The sequence below is a fragment of the Ranitomeya imitator genome, chromosome 8 (assembly GCF_032444005.1).
Source record: "Ranitomeya imitator isolate aRanImi1 chromosome 8, aRanImi1.pri, whole genome shotgun sequence".
Lineage (NCBI taxonomy): Eukaryota > Metazoa > Chordata > Amphibia > Anura > Dendrobatidae > Ranitomeya > Ranitomeya imitator.
In genome coordinates, this window is record NC_091289.1 from 3,123,866 (window position 1) to 3,143,290 (window position 19,425).

General features: G+C 51.8%; 1 protein-coding gene across 2 annotated transcripts in view; it reads left to right on the forward strand.

Moving 5' to 3' along the window:
* SLC38A3 (solute carrier family 38 member 3) overlaps positions 1-19,425 on the forward strand; it is a 90,130-nt gene that overhangs the window by 66,990 nt on the left and 3,715 nt on the right. For both annotated transcript variants that reach the window (XM_069736026.1, XM_069736027.1), the window contains 6 exons: positions 12,276-12,358; positions 12,494-12,552; positions 13,142-13,318; positions 14,683-14,762; positions 17,275-17,375; positions 17,811-17,935. In XM_069736026.1, the coding sequence (XP_069592127.1) occupies positions 12,276-12,358; positions 12,494-12,552; positions 13,142-13,318; positions 14,683-14,762; positions 17,275-17,375; positions 17,811-17,935 (625 nt within the window). The remainder of the gene's footprint in view (positions 1-12,275; positions 12,359-12,493; positions 12,553-13,141; positions 13,319-14,682; positions 14,763-17,274; positions 17,376-17,810; positions 17,936-19,425) is intronic.

Below are 19,425 nucleotides of genomic sequence, written 5' to 3' on the forward strand. Positions count from 1 at the left end.
CCACAGTGTCTTTTCATAAAGTCACACTGCGGTGCTGGGATTCGTGGCCTTGAGCAGTAAATATTTTGGCCGCTCACACACGTCCTTACACCTGCTTCAGACTGGGCGGCCTCTGCTGATCCCTTCTCGCATGCCGCGGCCATGAGGCTGCACAGTCTGAAGAAGGTGGAAGGAGATGAGTTAAGACAGGCGAAGATATGCACTGCTCGTGCCCATCAATCACACCCTCGCAGTCAAAATATATGAGACAACGAGGGGCGTTGTGTCGGGCAGGGCGGACGCACAGGCACAGCCAGCCAACCAATGATGTCAGAAGACGGGCAGCGCTAACAATGGGGGTGCTGCGTGTCATTAGAAAGGAAAGTCACACCTCAGGGACAGTGGAATGGTCTCTAATGAGACACATTTTGTACGTGTTGAGTTCCACGTGGGCAAGGAGAAAAAGTCAGCCACCTTGTACAAATGCAGCAGTACTGCTGTACAAGGTGGCTGTTATACATAGAAACACCTGGGGGGGTGGGGCAGGCTCCCTTCAATTTCAGTTCATGTGCCTGCGTGGCGTTTGCAGGTCACGTTGCCGGCTACACAGCAGGGGAACAGCTGGCGGTGCTGAACCCCACTGACACATTGGCTGGTGTTTTTCTCTGTGCAGCTAGCACTTCCGGGCAGAAACTGGAGGTGTTTGAGCCCAGGGTCAGCAGGAGGAGGAGAGGAGCAGAGTGTAGGCCGAAGCCTGCACTGGTGGCAGCTTTTGGTCAGTTGTGCCAGCGTGGCTTGTGCTGGACACGATGCCGGCTACACAGCGGGGGAACAGCTGGCGGTGCTGAACCCCACTGACACAATGGTGGGTGTTTTTCTCTGTGCAGCTAGCATGTCCGGGCAGAAACTGGCGGTGTTTGAGCCCAGGGTCAGCAGGAGGAGGAGAGGAGCAGAGTGTAGGCCGAAGCCTGCACTGGTGGCAGCTTTTGTTCTGTTGTGCCAGCGTGGCTTGTGCTGGACACGATGTCGGCTACACAGCAGGGGAACAGCTGGCGGTGCTGAACCCCACTAACACATTGGCTGGTGTTTTTCTCTGTGCAGCTAGCACTTCCGGGCAAAAACTAGCGGTGTTTGAGCCCAGGGTCAGCAGGAGGAGGAGAGGAGCAGAGTGTAGGCCGAAGCCTGCACTGGTGGCAGCTTTTGTTCTGTTGTGCCAGCGTGGCTTGTGCTGGACACGTTGCCGACTACACAGCAGGGGAACAGCTGGCGGTGCTGAACCCCACTGACACATCACCTAGTGTTTTTTCTGTGTAGACAACACTTCCAGGTGGCAACTGACAGTGTTGAAACCCAGGGAATCAAAGAGGAGCAGAGTGTAGGCCGAAGCCTGCAGTAGAGCAAGTTGAAAGGGAACCTTTAACCCCCCCCCCCAGGCATTTGTTGCTGAAAGAGCCATCTTGTACAGCAGTAATACTGCACATGGAAAATGGTGGCTCCGAAAATTATGCTCCTTGCAAACGCTGAAGTACACACTCATATAATGTGTCCCCTCACACCGTCAAACCATCCCGGAAGTGGGACTTTCCTTTGTAATGTGACACAGCACAGCCGTCATTCCAACCCCCTTGGTGCCGGGCGCCACCTCCTCAACGTTGTTTGGTTCTGTCACGGAGCCCGCGCTGTAATGTTATCCCTTGGCCATGCACAGTTAGCGGTGCCCGTCTTCTGACATCATGTAGGTGTCAGGCTGGCAGTGCCTGTGCGTCCAAGCTGCCCTAGATCCAACCTTGCAGTGTCATCTAATGTAGTCCCACTGCGGGCCAGGGATCCATGGGCATGCGCAGTGCATATCATCGCCTCTCACTCACCTCCTTCCTGCTTCTTCAGACTGTGCGGCGTCACGGCCGTGGCATGCTATTAGGGATCAGCTGACGCCACCTAGTCTGAAGAAGCGTGAAGAAGGGGAGTGAGAGGCTAGTATATGCACTGCGCATGGCCATGGATACCAGGCCCACTGTGGGATCACATTAGACGACACTGCGAGGTGTTATTTCGGGCAGCGTGGACGCACAGGCGCAGCCAGGACGACAACAAATGATGTCAGAGGACGGGCAGCGCAAACTGTGCATGGCCAAGGGATAACATAACAGCGCAGGGTCCATGACGGAATCAAACAACGCTAAGGAGGCAGTGCACGGTGCCAAGGGGGTAGCAATGACGGCTGTGCTGCGTCACATTACAAAGGAAAGTCCCACCTCCGGGACGGTTGGACGGTGTGAGGGGACACATTACATGAGTGTGTAGTTCAGCGTTTGCAAGGAGCATAATTTCAAGAGCGACCTTTCCCTTGTGCAGTATTAGTGCTGCACATGGTGGCTCTTTCAGTAACAAACGCCTAGGGGGGGGGGGGACAGGTCCCCTTACATTTTAGTTGTGCCAGCGTGGCGGTCGCATGACACGTTGCCGGACACACAGCTGGGGATCAGCTGACGTTACTGAACCCCAATAACAGAGGAGCGACTGTTGACTGTGCACACAGCACTTCCAGGCACCAACTGGCGGTGTTAGAGCCCAGGGACAGCAGGAGGAGCAGATTGGAGGTATTGCCGCACACACAGCTGGGGATCAGCTGACGTTACTGAACCCCAATAACAGAGGAGCGACTGTTGACTGTGCACACAGCACTTCCAGGCACCAACTGGCGGTGTTAGAGCCCAGGGACAGCAGGAGGAGCAGATTGGAGGTATTGCCGCACACACAGCTGGGGATCAGCTGACGTTACTGAACCCCAATAACAGAGGAGCGACTGTTGACTGTGCATACAGCACTTCCAGGCACCAACTGGCGGTGTTAGAGCCCAGGGACAGCAGGAGGAGCAGAGGAACAGAGTGTAGGCCGAAGCCTGATTGGAGCAAGTTGAAAGGGAACCTTTAACCCCCCCCCCCAAGACGTTTGTAGCTGAAAGAGCCATCTTGTGCAGCACTAACGATGCAAAAGGAAAAGGTGGTTCTTTTAATTATGCTCCTTGCAAACACCGAAGTAAACACTAAAAATGTGTCCCCTTATACCGTTAAACCGTCCCGGAGGTGCGAATTTCCTTCGTAATGGGACACAGCACAACTGACATTCCTATCCCCTTGGTGCCGTGTGCTGCCTCCTCAGCGTTGTTTTAAGCTGTCACGGAGCCTGCGCTGTTCTGTTAGCCCTTGGCCATGCCCAATTAGCGCTGCCTGTCTTCTGACATAATTTGGTGTCAGGCTGTTACTGCCTGTGCGTCCACGCTGCTCCAGATCCCACCTCGCAGTCTCGTCCAACGTAATCCCACTGCGGGCCTTGGAACCATGGACATGCACAGTGCATATCCTCGACTCTCACTCCCCTCCTTCCCTCTTCTTCAGACTGTGCGGTGTCACGGCCGTGGCATGCTATTAGGGATCAGCTGACGGCGCACAGTCTAAAGAAGGCGGAGGGAAATGAGCGAGAGCCCGAGGGGAAGATATGCACTGCGCATGGCCATGGATCCCAGGCCCGCAGTGTGACTCAATCAGAAGACACAGCGAGGCGGGATCTCGGGCAGCGCGGCCGCACAGGCGCAGCCAGCCTGACACCAAATTATGTCAGAAGACAGGCAGCGCAAATAGGGCATGCCCAAGGGATAACAGAACAGCGCAGGCTCCGTGACAGCTTAAAACAACGCTGAGGAGGCAGCACATGGCACCAAGGGGGTAGGAATGACGGCTGTGCTGCGTCACATTGCGAAGGAAAGTCCCAGCTCCGGGACAGTATAACGGTATCAGTGAACACGTTTTATAAGTGTTAAGTTCTGCGTGTGCAAAGAGCTAAAAAAAAAGAGCTACCTTTTCCTTGTGCAGCATTACTGCTGCACAAGATGGCTCTTTCAGTAACAAACGACGGGGGGGGGGGGAGGGTTCAGGTTCCCTTACATTTAGGTTGTTGTGCCAGCGTGGCGGTCGCAGGACACATTGCCGGCTACACAGCTGGGGATCAGCTGACGTTACTGAAACCCAATAACACTGGGTCGTATGTTTTTACTGTGCAGCCTGCACTTCTGAGTCGCAACTGGCGGTGTTGGAGCCCAGGAATAGCAGTTCAGGTGGTAGAAAGATGAACACAGCAGGAGACCTGGATGACACCCAATTACTTAATCAGGCAGAGGAGTGGCAAATTCCTGCGAGATCCAGGCCTGGTTCATTTTCAGGAAAGTAGGCCGGTCAACGTTATCGGAGGATAGTCGCATGCGACGGTCTGTTAGTACACCACCTGCGGCACTAAAGACACGTTCCGATAAGACACTAGCCGCAGGGCAAGCCAGCACCTCCAATGCATACTGGCTTAGCTCTGGCCATGTATCCAGCTTAGAGACCCAAAACTTGAACGGGGAAGAGCCGTCTGGGAGTACAGTAAGAGGGCAAGCCATGTAGTCTGTCACCATCTGACGGAACCGTTGCCTCCTGCTGACTGGAGCCGCCGGTGATGGTGTAGACATTTGGGGCGGGCACACAAAAGTTTGCCACAGTTGTGCCATACTGGTCTTGCCTTGGGCAGAGGCACTGCTTCTGCTCCCTCTTTGGGCAGAGCCTCCCCCACTGCCTCGACGCACTGAGCTGCTTTGTAAAGCACTAGCAGCACTCCTCTCAGTTGGACAGGAGAAGATGATGGAATTCACCAGTGTGTCGTGGTACTCCCGCAATTTACGCTCCCGGGTCAACGCAGGGATGAGGTTTTGGACGTTGTCCCGGTAGCGAGGATCGAGGAGGGTGAACACCCAATAATCAGGCATGTTGAGAATGTGGTCGATGCGGCGGTCGTTTCTCAGGCACTGCAGCATGAAATCCACCATGTGCTGCAGAGTGCCAACTGGCCCAGAAACGCTGTCCCCTGCTTGAGACATGATCTCTGCCCGCTCGTCATCACCCCACCCTCGCTGTACACACTGACCACTGGACAATTGTGTCGCTCCCTCCTCTGGACGGAGCTCTTCCTCCTCCATTGACTCCTCCTCATCCTCCTCACAAATTGGCCCCTGCGTACCCCTTTGTGAGGAACCACGTGGCGCTGACTCTCCAGAAGCTGATGGAAAAGGTGACTCCTCATCCTCCACCTCTTCCACAACATCATCCCTTAACCCTTGCAAAGTTTGCTGAAGCAGGCAGATAAGGGGGACAGTCATGCTGACTAGTGCATCATCTGCACTTGCCATCCGCGTGGAATAATCAAAAGGACGCAAAACCTGGCAGACGTCCTTCATAGTGGCCCACTCTGTGGTTGTGAAGTCTGATCGGCGCTGACTGCGACTTCTTTGCGCCTGATGCAGCTGGTACTCCATAACTGCTTGCTGCTGCTCACACAACCGCTCCAACATATGTAACGTGGAATTCCACCGGGTAGGTAGGTCACATATGATACGGTGTTCCGGAAGGCGGAATCGGCGCTGCAGAGCAGCAATGCGGGATCTGGCCAAGCTGGAACGCCGCAAGTGAGCACACTCTAGGCGGACCTTTTGCAGCAGGGCATCAAGATCCGGATAGTCCCTCAGAAAACTCTGCACAACCAAATTGAGCACATGTGCCAGACATGGGATGTGAGTGAGGTTGCCAAGGGCCAAAGCTGCCACCAGATTTCGGCCATTGTCACACACTACCATGCCTGGCTGGAGATTCGCTGGCAGTAACCACACATCGCTCTCCTGCTTGATGGCATTCCAGAGCTCCTGCGCTGTGTGGCTTCGATGCCCCAATGAAACTAGTTTCAAGACGGCCTGCTGACGTTTGGCCACGGCTGTGCTCATGTCGGTCATAGGTAAACGTTCACGGGTCCATGTGGAGGTGGACTGTGACGGATCCTGCAGAGAGGAATCTGAGGAACTGGTGTAAGAGGAGGAGTCGATGCGTACAGACTGGATTCCTGCAATCCTTGGAGTGGGCAGGACACGTCCTGCGCCACTCGCACGATCTGTACCTGGCTCAACAACATTAACCCAATGGGCAGTGAGGGAAACATATCGCCCCTGTCCATGCTGACTGGTCCACGCATCGGTGGTGAGGTGGACCTTGCTACTGACGGCGTTCAGTAGCGCATGTTTTATGTTTGCCTCAACATGCCTGTGCAGGGCAGGGACAGCTTGCCTGCCGAAATAAAAGTGGCTGGGAACCTTGTACTGTGGGACTGCCAATGCCATCAAGTCACGGAAGCTGTCAGTCTCCACCAGCCTGAACGAGAGCATTTCCAGGGACAACAGTTTGGCAATGCCTGCATTCAGAGCCTGTGCTCGGGGGTGGTTGGCCGAGAATGCCCGCCTTTTCTCCCATGCCTGTACTACCGATGGCTGTAGAGTAGACTGGGATTGTGAGGATGACTGGGAAGGTGGTGCTGTGGGTGGAATTACACTAGGTCTCTGGACAACAGTGGAGGAAGAGGCAACACGAGATGAAGAGGTGGTAGCTGCCGCTGTTGGTTGGCCTACGTCTTCACTGTGTTTCTGTAACTCCACCGCGTGCCTGGTCCGCACATGTTTCCACATATTTGTGGTATTGAGGTTGCTGACATTTTTCCCTCTTTTTACTTTATGATGACACAGCTTGCATTTGACAAAACAAATGTCATCTGCAACTGTGTCAAAAAAGGACCAGGCACTGCAAGTCTTGAGAGCGCCCTTTTTGGCTTTGGAAAGAGACAGGCTCCTAACGGGTGCCAAAGTGGAGGCTACAGGCTCCGCAGTCTTCCCCCTCCCTCTCCCTCATTGGCCCGTAAGGGGAAGCTCTTCCTCAGAGCTGCTCCCACCACCTTCCTGTTCCTCACGCCACGATGGGTCAAGGACCTCATCATCTCCACTACCCTCTGCCACCAACTGCTCCTCCTGGGTAGTCTCGGCAGCACAGTACGCATCAGAAAGCGGCACCTGAGTTTCATCATCAGATGCGTACTGCGCTGTGGTCACCGGAGGCACTGGCCCACCTGCCTCTTCAGAGTCAGAGAGAAAAAGCTGTTGGGCATCACTGCACACTGCCTCTTCTTCCATTTCTCCAATGCTGCTTGGCTGGCCCCCTGTTTCCAAGCCAAGAGATTCAGAGAACAGAAGTAGAGACGGCTCCTGTCCTGGGCTCTCTGACTGCCTGGCCAATTTGGCAGGTGGTGAAGAGACAGATGGCTGCTCTCCAGTGCTCTGTGCCTGAGAGGATGTGGCACTAACTGAAGTCGATGCCGAGGCGTTAGCTGCCATCCACCCGACAACGGCTTCAATTTGGTCTTCACGCAGCAGCGGTGCACGGCGCTCTCCGACAAAGCTGCGCATGAAGGACTGTTCCCTGCTGAAACTGAGTGACGACGAGTCACCGGCGCCCGCAGCAGGCACAGAATCACCACGTCCTCTCCCTGCTCCTCTCCCTGCTCCGCGCCCACGCCCACGTGCCTTACTCCCTGCCCTCTTCATCTTGGTTGACAGATAAAGATAAGCAGAAAAGTACTAAGGCCTTAGTGTGCTTATTCCTGTAATGCTCCTCCTAACAGGTGTAAGAAACACTAATGTTGTAAATTGTGGACTAAACTTTATTATTTTTCAAATGTGGCCTACACAAGTGTTAAGTTGTGTTTGGTGAACTTTACTTTTTTTTTTGTGCAGATCGGGCTACAGAGCTAGTTTAAATCACACGGAGACCGTGCAGACAGCCGTAAACGGCGCTGCAAGGCCAAAAAACCCTCCTCTAGGTTATCCTATGTAGTGTTTTTCCACTATTTAGCTGGAGACGGGTGGAAAGACACTAATAGGAATTTTTTTTTTTAAATTTTAAACAGGCTGCACTATTTGAAAAAAAGGAAATTGTTTTTCAAGGTATGAGGCAGTAACGCACCCTGAGCTGAATCCAACCGGCTATGGCTGCACACAGACTACAGGGCGAGCTGGGCTCACACGGAGACCGTGCAGACAGCCGTAAACGGCGCTGCAAGGCCCAAAAAAAACCCTCTAGGTTATCCTATGTAGTGTTTTTCCACAATTGAGCTGGAGACTGGTGGAAAAACACTAATAGGAAATTTGAGAAAAAATGTGCAGCAGGCTGCACTATGAGCAAAAAAGGACAACTGTGTGAGGCAGTGTGAACCCCCCCTGAGCTGAATACAACCGGGTATATGGCTGCACACAGACTACAGAGTGAGCTGCACACACACACAGAGACCTTGCAGAACGCTGTTAAAACAGCGCTGCAAGGCAAGAGCAAGGTGAACAGTGAAGAACACACAGCGTTTTGCTAAATTAGCCTTTGGAAAGGAAAATAAAGCAATTAGCAAGCTCAACTGGCCCTCAGTTAGAACACAGCGTCCTGTCCCTAACTGAAATCACAGCAGAGTGAGCGCAAAATGGCGGCAGCGTTTTTTATAGTGCAGAGTGACATCATTTCAGCAGCCAATCACAGCCTTGCCAGTACTTACATGCCCACCATGCTAAACAGGATGTGCCCACACTTCCAATCATTCCTCATTGGCTGCTGCGTTCTGTTTGAATTCTGGGAACTTCCGATTCCGGTATCCGATACGCGGGAAGTATCGGAATTCGGTATCGGAATTCCGATACCGCAAATATCGGCCGATACCCGATACTTGCGGTATCGGAATGCTCAACACTAGTCGCTAGTCTTACCCATGATGGGGGTTTTGAGTAATGAACCCGGCAGGGAGTTTATAAAAGCCTCACGTATCTTTTGCATGTGTTTAGAGTTAATTAGTTGATTCAGAAGATTAGGGTAATAGGTCGTTTAGAGAACCTTTTCTTGATATGCTAATTTATTGAGGCAGGTTTTTTGGGTTATCAGGAGTTGTATGCCAAAATCATCAGTATTAAAACAATAAAAGACCTGACAAATTTCAGTTGGTGGATAATGAATCTATAATATATGAAAGTTTTAATTGTAATCATTACATTATGGTAAATAATGAAATTTAACACTATATGCTAATTTTTTGAGAAGGACCTGTATATGTACAGCCGTGTTACTCAGTATACTGGTCATACTGTATGTACAGCTGTGTTACTCCATATACTGGTCATACTATATGTACAGCCGTGTTACTCCACATACTGGTCATACTATTTGTACAGCCGTGTTACTCCACATACTGGTCATACTATATGTACAGCCGTGTTACTCCATATACTGGTCATACTATATGTACAGCCGTGTTACTCAGTATACTGGTCATACTATATGTACAGCCGTGTTACTCCATATACTGGTCATACTGTATGTACAGCCGTGTTACTCCATATACTGGTCATACTGTATGTACAGCCGTGTTACTCCATATACTGGTCATACTATACGTACAGCCGTGTTACTCCATATACTGGTCATACTATATGTACAGCCGTGTTACTCCATATACTGGTCATACTATACGTACAGCCGTGTTACTCCATATACTGGTCATACTATATGTACAGCCGTGTTACTCCATATACTGGTCATACTATACGTACAGCCGTGTTACTCCATATACTGGTCATACTGTATGTACAGCCGTGCTACTCTGTATACTGGTTATACTGTATGTACAGCTGTATTATTCTGTATACTGGTCATACTATACGTACAGCCGTGTTACTCCATATACTGGTCATACTATATGTACAGCCGTGTTACTCCATATACTGGTCATACTGTATGTACAGCCGTGTTACTCAGTATACTGGTCATACTGTATGTACAGCTGTGTTACTCCATATACTGGTCATACTATATGTACAGCCGTGTTACTCAGTATACTGGTCATACTGTATGTACAGCCGTGCTACTCCATATACTGGTCATACTATATGTACAGCCGTGTTACTCCATATACTGGTCATACTATATGTACAGCCGTGTTACTCCATATACTGGTCATACTATATGTACAGCCGTGTTACTCCATATACTGGTCATACTGTATGTACAGCCGTGTTACTCCATATACTGGTCATACTATACGTACAGCCGTGTTACTCCATATACTGTATGTACAGCCGTGTTACTCCATATACTGGTCATACTGTATGTACAGCCGTGTTACTCCATATACTGGTCATACTATATGTACAGCCGTGTTACTCCATATACTGGTCATACTATATGTACAGCCGTGTTACTCAGTATACTGGTCATACTATATGTACAGCCGTGTTACTCAGTATACTGGTCATACTGTATGTACAGCCGTGTTACTCCATATACTGGTCATACTATATGTACAGCCGTGTTACTCAGTATACTGGTCATACTGTATGTACAGCCGTGTTACTCCACATACTGGTCATACTATATGTACAGCCGTGTTACTCAGTATACTGGTCATACTGTATGTACAGCCGTGTTACTCCATATACTGGTCATACTATATGTACAGCCGTGTTACTCCATATACTGGTCATACTATATGTACAGCCGTGTTACTCCATATACTGGTCATACTGTATGTACAGCCGTGTTACTCTGTATATTGGTCACACTGTATATGTACAGCCGTGTTACTCTGTATATTGGTCACACTGTATATGTACAGCCGTATTACTCTGTATATTGGTCACACTGTATATGTACAGCCGTGTTACTCTGTATATTGGTCACACTGTATATGTACAGCCGTGTTACTCTGTATATTGGTCACACTGTATATGTACAGCTGTATTACTCCGTATATTGGTCACACTGTATATGTACAGCCGTGTTACTCCGTATATTGGTCACACTGTATATGTACAGCTGTATTACTCTGTATATTGGTCACACTGTATATGTACAGCCGTGTTACTCCGTATATTGGTCACACTGTATATGTACAGCTGTATTACTCTGTATATTGGTCACACTGTATATGTACAGCCGTGTTACTCTGTATATTGGTCACACTGTATATGTACAGCCGTGTTACTCTGTATATTGGTCACACTGTATATGTACAGCCGTGTTACTCCGTATATTGGTCACACTGTATATGTATAGCCGTATTACTCCGTATATTGGTCACACTGTATATGTACAGCTGTGTTACTCCGTATATTGGTCACACTGTATATGTACAGCTGTGTTACTCCGTATATTGGTCACACTGTATATGTACAGCTGTATTACTCTGTATATTGGTCACACTGTATATGTACAGCCGTGTTACTCCGTATATTGGTCACACTGTATATGTACAGCTGTATTACTCTGTATATTGGTCACACTGTATATGTACAGCCGTGTTACTCTGTATATTGGTCACACTGTATATGTACAGCCGTGTTACTCTGTATATTGGTCACACTGTATATGTACAGCCGTGTTACTCCGTATATTGGTCACACTGTATATGTACAGCCGTATTACTCTGTATATTGGTCACACTGTATATGTACAGCCGTGTTACTCTGTATATTGGTCACACTGTATATGTACAGCCGTGTTACTCCGTATATTGGTCACACTGTATATGTATAGCCGTATTACTCCGTATATTGGTCACACTGTATATGTACAGCCGTGTTACTCTGTATATTGGTCACACTGTATATGTACAGCCGTGTTACTCCGTATATTGGTCACACTGTATATGTACAGCCGTGTTACTCCGTATATTGGTCACACTGTATATGTACAGCCGTGTTACTCCGTATATTGGTCACACTGTATATGTACAGCCGTATTACTCTGTATATTGGTCACACTGTATATGTACAGCCGTGTTACTCCGTATATTGGTCACACTGTATATGTACAGCCGTGTTACTCTGTATATTGGTCACACTGTATATGTACAGCTGTGTTACTCTGTATATTGGTCACACTGTATATGTACAGCCGTGTTACTCTGTATATTGGTCACACTGTATATGTACAGCCGTGTTACTCTGTATATTGGTCACACTGTATATGTACAGCCGTGTTACTCTGTATATTGGTCACACTGTATATGTACAGCCGTGTTACTCTGTATATTGGTCACACTGTATATGTACAGCTGTGTTACTCTGTATATTGGTCACACTGTATATGTACAGCCGTGTTACTCTGTATATTGGTCACACTGTATATGTACAGCCGTGTTACTCCGTATATTGGTCACACTGTATATGTACAGCTGTGTTACTCTGTATATTGGTCACACTGTATATGTACAGCCGTGTTACTCCGTATATTGGTCACACTGTATATAAAGCTGTCTTGCACTACCTGTACCTGTCGCCATCTTGTTCTCTTTGAGTTCTGTCCTCTCGTTATTTCTTCTTCTCCTCCATCTCATGCTCTTGCCTCGTCTTCTTGCAGGGACTGGTACATGGACGGAAATTATCTGGTGATTATAGTATCGATCTCCATCATCCTGCCACTGGCGTTAATGAAGCAGCTGGGTGAGTGTACAGTGTCTGCGGACAGATAACCAGCCGGGCTGATAACAGAGAGTACTGTACTCCAGGCAGGCTGATTGCAGTATAATGGCCGAGTGATGAACATCTGCTGATTACGAGCCTTCTGTCTCTCCCCAGGTTACCTCGGATATGCCAGCGGCTTCTCCCTCAGCTGTATGGTGTTCTTCTTGTGCTCCGTAAGTGAACGGTGTACTATACAGCACACAAGGGGGACTACAGATTCCAGAATGTCTTCCTTAAGAGGGCCGTCGACTACTCAGACAACTCATCTCTCAGTCATCATATTCCCCAATGTAAAATAATAGCCACTATACTCGTCTCCAGTGTTGTTCCAACAATATTGGCGCAGGGTCTCCCGGGGCTCGTGTGGCTTCATGTCATGAGAGCTCTGCAGGAAATCAATGGCTGCTTCACTCTCTCCTCCATTGGATGTAACTGACACCCAGAGGAGAAAATAATAAGATTTTATACTATTGTTTTTATTTTTTACGTTTTGCAGCTCCGGGTGTGAAGTATTGTGCTCGCTCTGGGGTCACCATAGCATCAGAGGAGTGACTCTGTGCACTTCCTGTCATGTGACCTGTGTTTCTTAGTGATAACGGAGTCAGAACATTGCAGTGCCATGGCAACTCCAGAGCAAGCGTGACCCTCACTGCACTGAATATACCATGGTGTTGTTAATTTCTCCTGAGTGACTGGGAACTCACTTCTTGTATGGCCGCGGTGCCGAGTCCCCGTGTGACGTCCACATTTCACCTATCTCAGGTCATATATAAGAAGTTCCAGATCCCATGTCCCCTGTCCTGGGACAGCATGAACCACACGATGCTCGGGAACACGAGCCTGACGTCCGGTGACTACATCTATCAGAACGGTCACACAGATGTAGCAGAGCCAGAGAGCGGAGAATGCTCAGCCAAGATGTTCACACTGAACTCACAGGTAACAATCACGAGACTGCGGCGGCCATAAAATACCGACTTGTAGAGTCGTGCGTGTACAGTGTGGTGTGTGTGTGTAGTCGTGTGATGTGTGTACAGTGTGATGTGTGTAGTTGTGTATGTAGTCTTGTGATGTGTGTAGTCGTGTGACGTGTGTACAGTGTGATGTGTGTGTGTAGTCGTGTGACGTGTGTACAGTGTGATGTGTGTAGTCGTGTATGTAGTCTTGTGATGTGTGTAGTCGTGTGACGTGTGTACAGTGTGATGTGTGTAGTCGTGTATGTAGTCTTGTGATGTGTGTAGTCGTGTGACGTGTGTACAGTGTGGTGTGTGTGTGTAGTCGTGTGACGTGTGTACAGTGTGATGTGTGTAGTCGTGTATGTAGTCTTGTGATGTGTGTAGTCGTGTGACGTGTGTACAGTGTGGTGTGTGTGTGTAGTCGTGTGATGTGTGTACAGTGTGATGCGTATAGTTGTGTATGTAGTCTTGTGATGTGTGTAGTCGTGTGACGTGTGTACAGTGTGATGTGTGTGTGTAGTCGTGTGACGTGTGTACAGTGTGATGTGTGTAGTCGTGTATGTAGTCTTGTGATGTGTGTAGTCGTGTGACGTGTGTACAGTGTGATGTGTGTAGTCGTGTATGTAGTCTTGTGATGTGTGTAGTCGTGTGACGTGTGTACAGTGTGATGTTTGTAGTCTTGTGATGTGTGTACAGTGTGATGTGTGTAGTCATGTGATGTGTGTACAGTGTGATGTGTGTAGTCGTGTGGTGTGTGTACAGTGTGATGTGTGGTGTGTGTACAGTGTGATGTGTTTAGTCGTGTGGTGTGTGTACAGTGTGATGTGTGTAGTTGTGTGGTGTGTGTACAGTGTGATGTTTGTAGTCGTGTGGTGTGTGTACAGTGTGATGTGTGTAGTCATGTGATGTGTGTACAGTGTGATGTGTTTAGTCGTGTGGTGTGTGTACAGTGTGATGTGTGTAGTTGTGTGGTGTGTGTACAGTGTGATGTTTGTAGTCGTGTGGTGTGTGTACAGTGTGATGTGTGTAGTCTTGTGATGTGTGTACAGTGTGATGTGTGTAGTTGTGTGGTGTGTGTACAGTGTGATGTTTGTAGTCGTGTGGTGTGTGTACAGTGTGATGTGTGTAGTCATGTGATGTGTGTACAGTGTGATGTGTTTAGTCGTGTGGTGTGTGTACAGTGTGATGTGTGGTGTGTGTACAGTGTGATGTGTTTAGTCGTGTGGTGTGTGTGTAGTTTTGTATGTGGTCTTGTGATGTGTGTAGTCGTGTGATGTGTGTACAGCATCTTTTACACATTCTGATGTCCTTTCTTGGTGCTTATTTCTGTATCTTGTTTTTCTGTAGACAGCGTACACCATTCCCATCATGGCGTTTGCCTTTGTGTGTCACCCCGAGGTCCTCCCTATATACACAGAGCTGAAAGAGTGAGTATATTGGAGCTCGGGGTGCGGAGTCCTGTCCTGACCCATATCCCTGTCCTGGCCCGGAGCCCTGTCCTGTCCCAGAGCCTTGTCCTGACCTGGAGCCCTGTCGTGACCTGGAGCCCTGTCGTGACCCGGAGCCCTGTCGTGACCCGGAGCCCTGTCCTGTCCCGGAGCCCTGTCGTGACCCAGAGCCCTGTCCTGTCCTGGAGTCCTGTCCTGTCCTGGAGTCCTGTCCTGTCCTGGAGTCCTGTCCTTTCCTGGAGTCCCTGTCCTGTCCTGGAGTCCTGCCCTGCCCTGGAGCCCTGTCGTGACCCGGAGCCCTGTCGTGACCCGGAGCCCTGTCCTGTCCCGCAGCCCTGTCGTGACCCAGAGCCCTGTCCTGTCCTGGAGTCCTATCCTGTCCTGTCCTGGAGTCCTGGCCCGGAGCCCTGTCCTATCCTGGAGTCCTGTCCTGTCCTGGAGCCCTGTCGTGACCCAGAGCCCTGTCCTGGCCCGGAGCCCAGTCCTGTCCTGGAGTCCTGTCCCGGAGCCCTGTCATGACCCAGAACCCTGTCATGGCCCGGAGCCCTGTCCTGTCCTGGAGTCCTGTCCTGTCCTGGAGCCCTGTCATGACCCAGAGCCCTGTCCTGGCCCGGAGCCCTGTCCTGTCCTGGAGTCCTGTCTCGGAGCCCTGTCGTGACCCAGAACCCTGTCCTGGCTTGGAGCCCAGTCCTGTCCTGGAGTCCTGTCTTGGAGTCCTGTCCTGGAGTCCTGTCCCAGAGCCCTGTCCTGGCCCGGAGCCCAGTCCTGTCCTGGAGTCCTGTCCTGGAGTTCTGTCCCGGAGCCCTGTCATGACCCAGAGCCCTGTCATGGCCCGGAGCCCAGTCCTGTCCTGGAGCCCTGTCCTGTCCTGGAGCCCTGTCCTGTCCCGGAGCCCTGTCCTGTCCTGGAGTCCTGTCCTGTCCTGGAGCCCTGTCATGACCCAGAGCCCTGTCCTGGCCCGGAGCCCTGTCCTGTCCTGGAGTCCTGTCTCGGAGCCCTGTCGTGACCCAGAACCCTGTCCTGGCTCGGAGCCCAGTCCTGTCCTGGAGTCCTGTCCTGGAGTCCTGGCCCGGAGCCCTGTCCTGTCTTGGAGTCCTGTCCTGTCCTGGAGTCCTGTCCCAGAGCCCTGTCCTGTCCTGGAGTCCTGTCCTGGAGTCCTGTCCCGGAGCCCTGTCATGGCCCGGAGCCCTGTCCTGTCCTGGAGTCCTGTCCTGTCCTGGAGCCCTGTCATGACCCAGAGCCCTGTCCTGTCCCGGAGCCCTGTCCTGTCCTGGAGTCCTGTCCCGGAGCCCTGTCGTGACCCGGAGCCCTGTCCTGTCCTGGAGTCCTGTCCCGGAGCCCTGTCGTGACCCAGAGCCCTGTCCTGTCCCGGAGCCCTGTCCTGTCCTGGAGTCCTGTCCCGGAGCCCTGTCGTGACCCAGAGCCCTGTCCTGTCCCGGAGCCCTGTCCTGTCCTGGAGTCCTGTCCTGGAGTCCTGTCCTGGAGCCCTGTCGTGTCCTGGAGCCCTGTCCTGTCCTGGAGTCCTGTCCCGGAGCCCTGTCCTGGCCCAGAGCCCAGTCCTGTCCTGGAGTCCTGGCCCGGAGCCCTGTCCTGTCTTGGAGTCCTGTCCTGTCCTGGAGTCCTGTCCCTGAGCCCTGTCATGACCCAGAGCCCTGTCCTGTCCCGGAGCCCTGTCCTGTCCTGGAGTCCTGTCCCGGAGCTCTGTCGTGACCCGGAGCCCTGTCCTGGAGTCCTATCCCGGAGCCCTGTCGTGACCCAGAGCCCTGTCCTGTCCCGGAGCCCTGTCCTGTCCTGGAGTCCTGTCCTGGAGTCCTGTCCTGGAGCCCTGTCGTGACCAGGAGCTCTGTCCTGTCCTGGAGTCCTGTCCCGGAGCCCTGTCGTGACCCAGAGCCCTGTCCTGTCCCGGAACCCTGTGCTGTCCTGGAGTCCTGTCCTGAAGTCCTGTCCTGGAGCCCTGTCGTGACCCAGAGCCCTGTCCTGGCCCGGAGCCCTGTCCTGTCCTGGAGTCCTGTCGTGACCCAGAACCCTGTCGTGACCCAGAGCCCTGTCCTGTCCCGGAGCCCTGTCCTGTGCCGGAGCCCTGTCCTGTCCTGGAGTCCTGTCCCGGAGCCCTGTCCTGTCCTGGAGCCCTGTCTTGACCCAGAGCCCTGTCGTTACCCAGAGCCCTGTCGTGACCCGGAGCCCTGTCGTGACCCAGAGCCCTGTCGTGACCCAGAGCCCTGTCCTGTCCCGGAGCCCTGTGCTGTCCTGGAGTCCTGTCCCGGAGCCCTGTCGTGACCCAGAGCCCTGTCCTGGCCGGGAGCGCAGCTTCTCTGGGATTGGTGGGGCTCCAGGCATGGGATTTGCCCCTGACCCTCCTGTGCGCTGACATGTAGGGCCTGTGCATTGGAGCCTGGGGCTGACAGCCTGCTCCGGACCCCTTATGACCCCTCACCGCTCCAATCCCTTATTACGGGCAGGTGCCTGATGATTGTTGGTTTTCTCTTGTCAGCGCCTCCAAGAAGAAGATGCAGCAAGTGTCCAATGTGTCCATCGCTGTCATGTATTGCATGTATTTCCTGGCCGCTCTCTTCGGATACCTCACCTTCTATGGTAGGTTGTGAGTTCATGGGATGGGGACCCGGGAGGAGGGTGCACACGGTGTCATGCCGCTCAGCGTGATGTTCTGCAGGAGCCGGGGCCGAGGCGACGGCAGGGCTCTTATATACTGCATCCATGCGATGCGTCTCCCGTCATGGAGGACGACGTAGGGAACAGGACTGGAAAAAGCCTCATATGTTTCCTGCACTGACACATTGTAGCAAACTATCACGGGAGATTGTCCAGACAGAATCCAGCGTGGGAATCTGTCAGCAGTGTGAGCAGGTTAATGGAAACAGTCAGCAAGCTTGTTGTCCAACACTCTGATGGTGGAAATAGCTGCCCTACAATCGGATATGGACACTGAACCAGTGTTTAGAGAGTTTATGGAGATTCTATAGAACTACTCCCCCCATCCTCCCTCACTTTCTTCTTTGACGTTTCCAGACCATGTGGAGACAGAGCTCCTGCACACTTACAGCTACGTGGATACATTCGACATCCTGATCCTCTGTGTACGTGTGGCCGTTCTCACCGCCGTCACCCTCACTGTGCCCATCGTCTTATTCCCGGTAAGAGCTGCTGGCTGGGGGTGTAATGTATCTTGTGGAGGGTGCTGGCTGGGGGTGTACTATATCTTGTGGAGGGTGCTGGCTGGAGGTGTAATGTATCTTGTGGAGGGTGCTGGCCGGGGGTGTACTATATCTTGTGGGGGGTGCTGGCTGGAGGTGTAATGTATCTTGTGGAGGGTGCTGGCTGGAGGTGTAATGTATCTTGTGGAGGGTGCTGGCTGGAGGTGTAATGTATCTTGTGGAGGGTGCTGGCTGGAGGTGTAATGTATCTTGTGGAGGGTGCTGGCCGGGGGTGTACTATATCTTGTGGGGGGTGCTGGCTGGAGGTGTAATGTATCTTGTGGAGGGTGCTGGCTGGAGGTGTAATGTATCTTGTGGAGGGTGCTGGCCGGGGGTGTACTATATCTTGTGGGGGGTGCTGGCTGGAGGTGTAATGTATCTTGTGGAGGGTGCTGGCCGGGGGTGTACTATATTTTGTGGGGGGTGCTGGCTGGAAGTGTAATGTATCTTGTGGAGGATGCTGGCTGGGGTGTACTGTATCTTGTGGAGGGTGCTGGCCGGGGGTGTACTATATCTTGTGGGGGGTGCTGGCTGGAGGTGTAATGTATCTTGTGGAGGGTGCTGGCCGGGGGTGTACTATATCTTGTGGGGGGTGCTGGCTGGAGGTGTAATGTATCTTGTGGGGGGTGCTGGCTGGGGTGTACTGTATCTTGTGGAGGGTGCTGGCTGGGGTGTACTGTATCTTGTGGAGGGTGCTGGCCGGGGGTGTACTATATCTTGTGGGGGGTGCTGGCCGGAGGTGTAATGTATCTTGTGGAGGGTGCTGGCTGGAGGTGTACTGTATCTTGTGGAGGGTGCTGGCTGGGGTGTACTGTATCTTGTGGAGGGTGCTGGCTGGAGGTGTAATGTATCTTGTGGGGGGTGCTGGCTGGGGTGTACTGTATCTTGTGGAGGGTGCTGGCTGGGGTGTACTGTATCTTGTGGAGGGTGCTGGCTGGGGTGTACTGTATCTTGTGGAGGGTGCTGGCTGGGGTGTACTGTATCTTGTGGAGGGTGCTGGATGGGGTGTACTGTATCTTGTGGAGGGTGCTGGCTGGGGGTGTACTGTAGCTTGTGGGGGGTGCTGGCTGGAGGTGTAATGTATCTTGTGGAGGGTGCTGGCTGGAGGTGTAATGTATGTTGTGGAAGGTGCTGGCTTGGCGTGTAATGTGTATTGGGAGGGTGCTGGCTGGAGGTGTACTATATCTTGTGGAGGGTGCTGGCTGGAGGTGTAATGTATCTTGTGGAGGGTGCTGGCTGGAGGTGTACTATATCTTGTGGAGGGTGCTGGTTGGGGGTGTACTGTATCTTGTGGGGGGCGCTGGCTTGGCGTGTAATGTGTATTGGGAGGGTGCTGGCTGGAGGTGTACTATATCTTGTGGAGGGTGCTGGTTGGGGGTGTACTGTATCTTGTGGGGGGCGCTGGCTTGGCGTGTAATGTGTATTGGGAG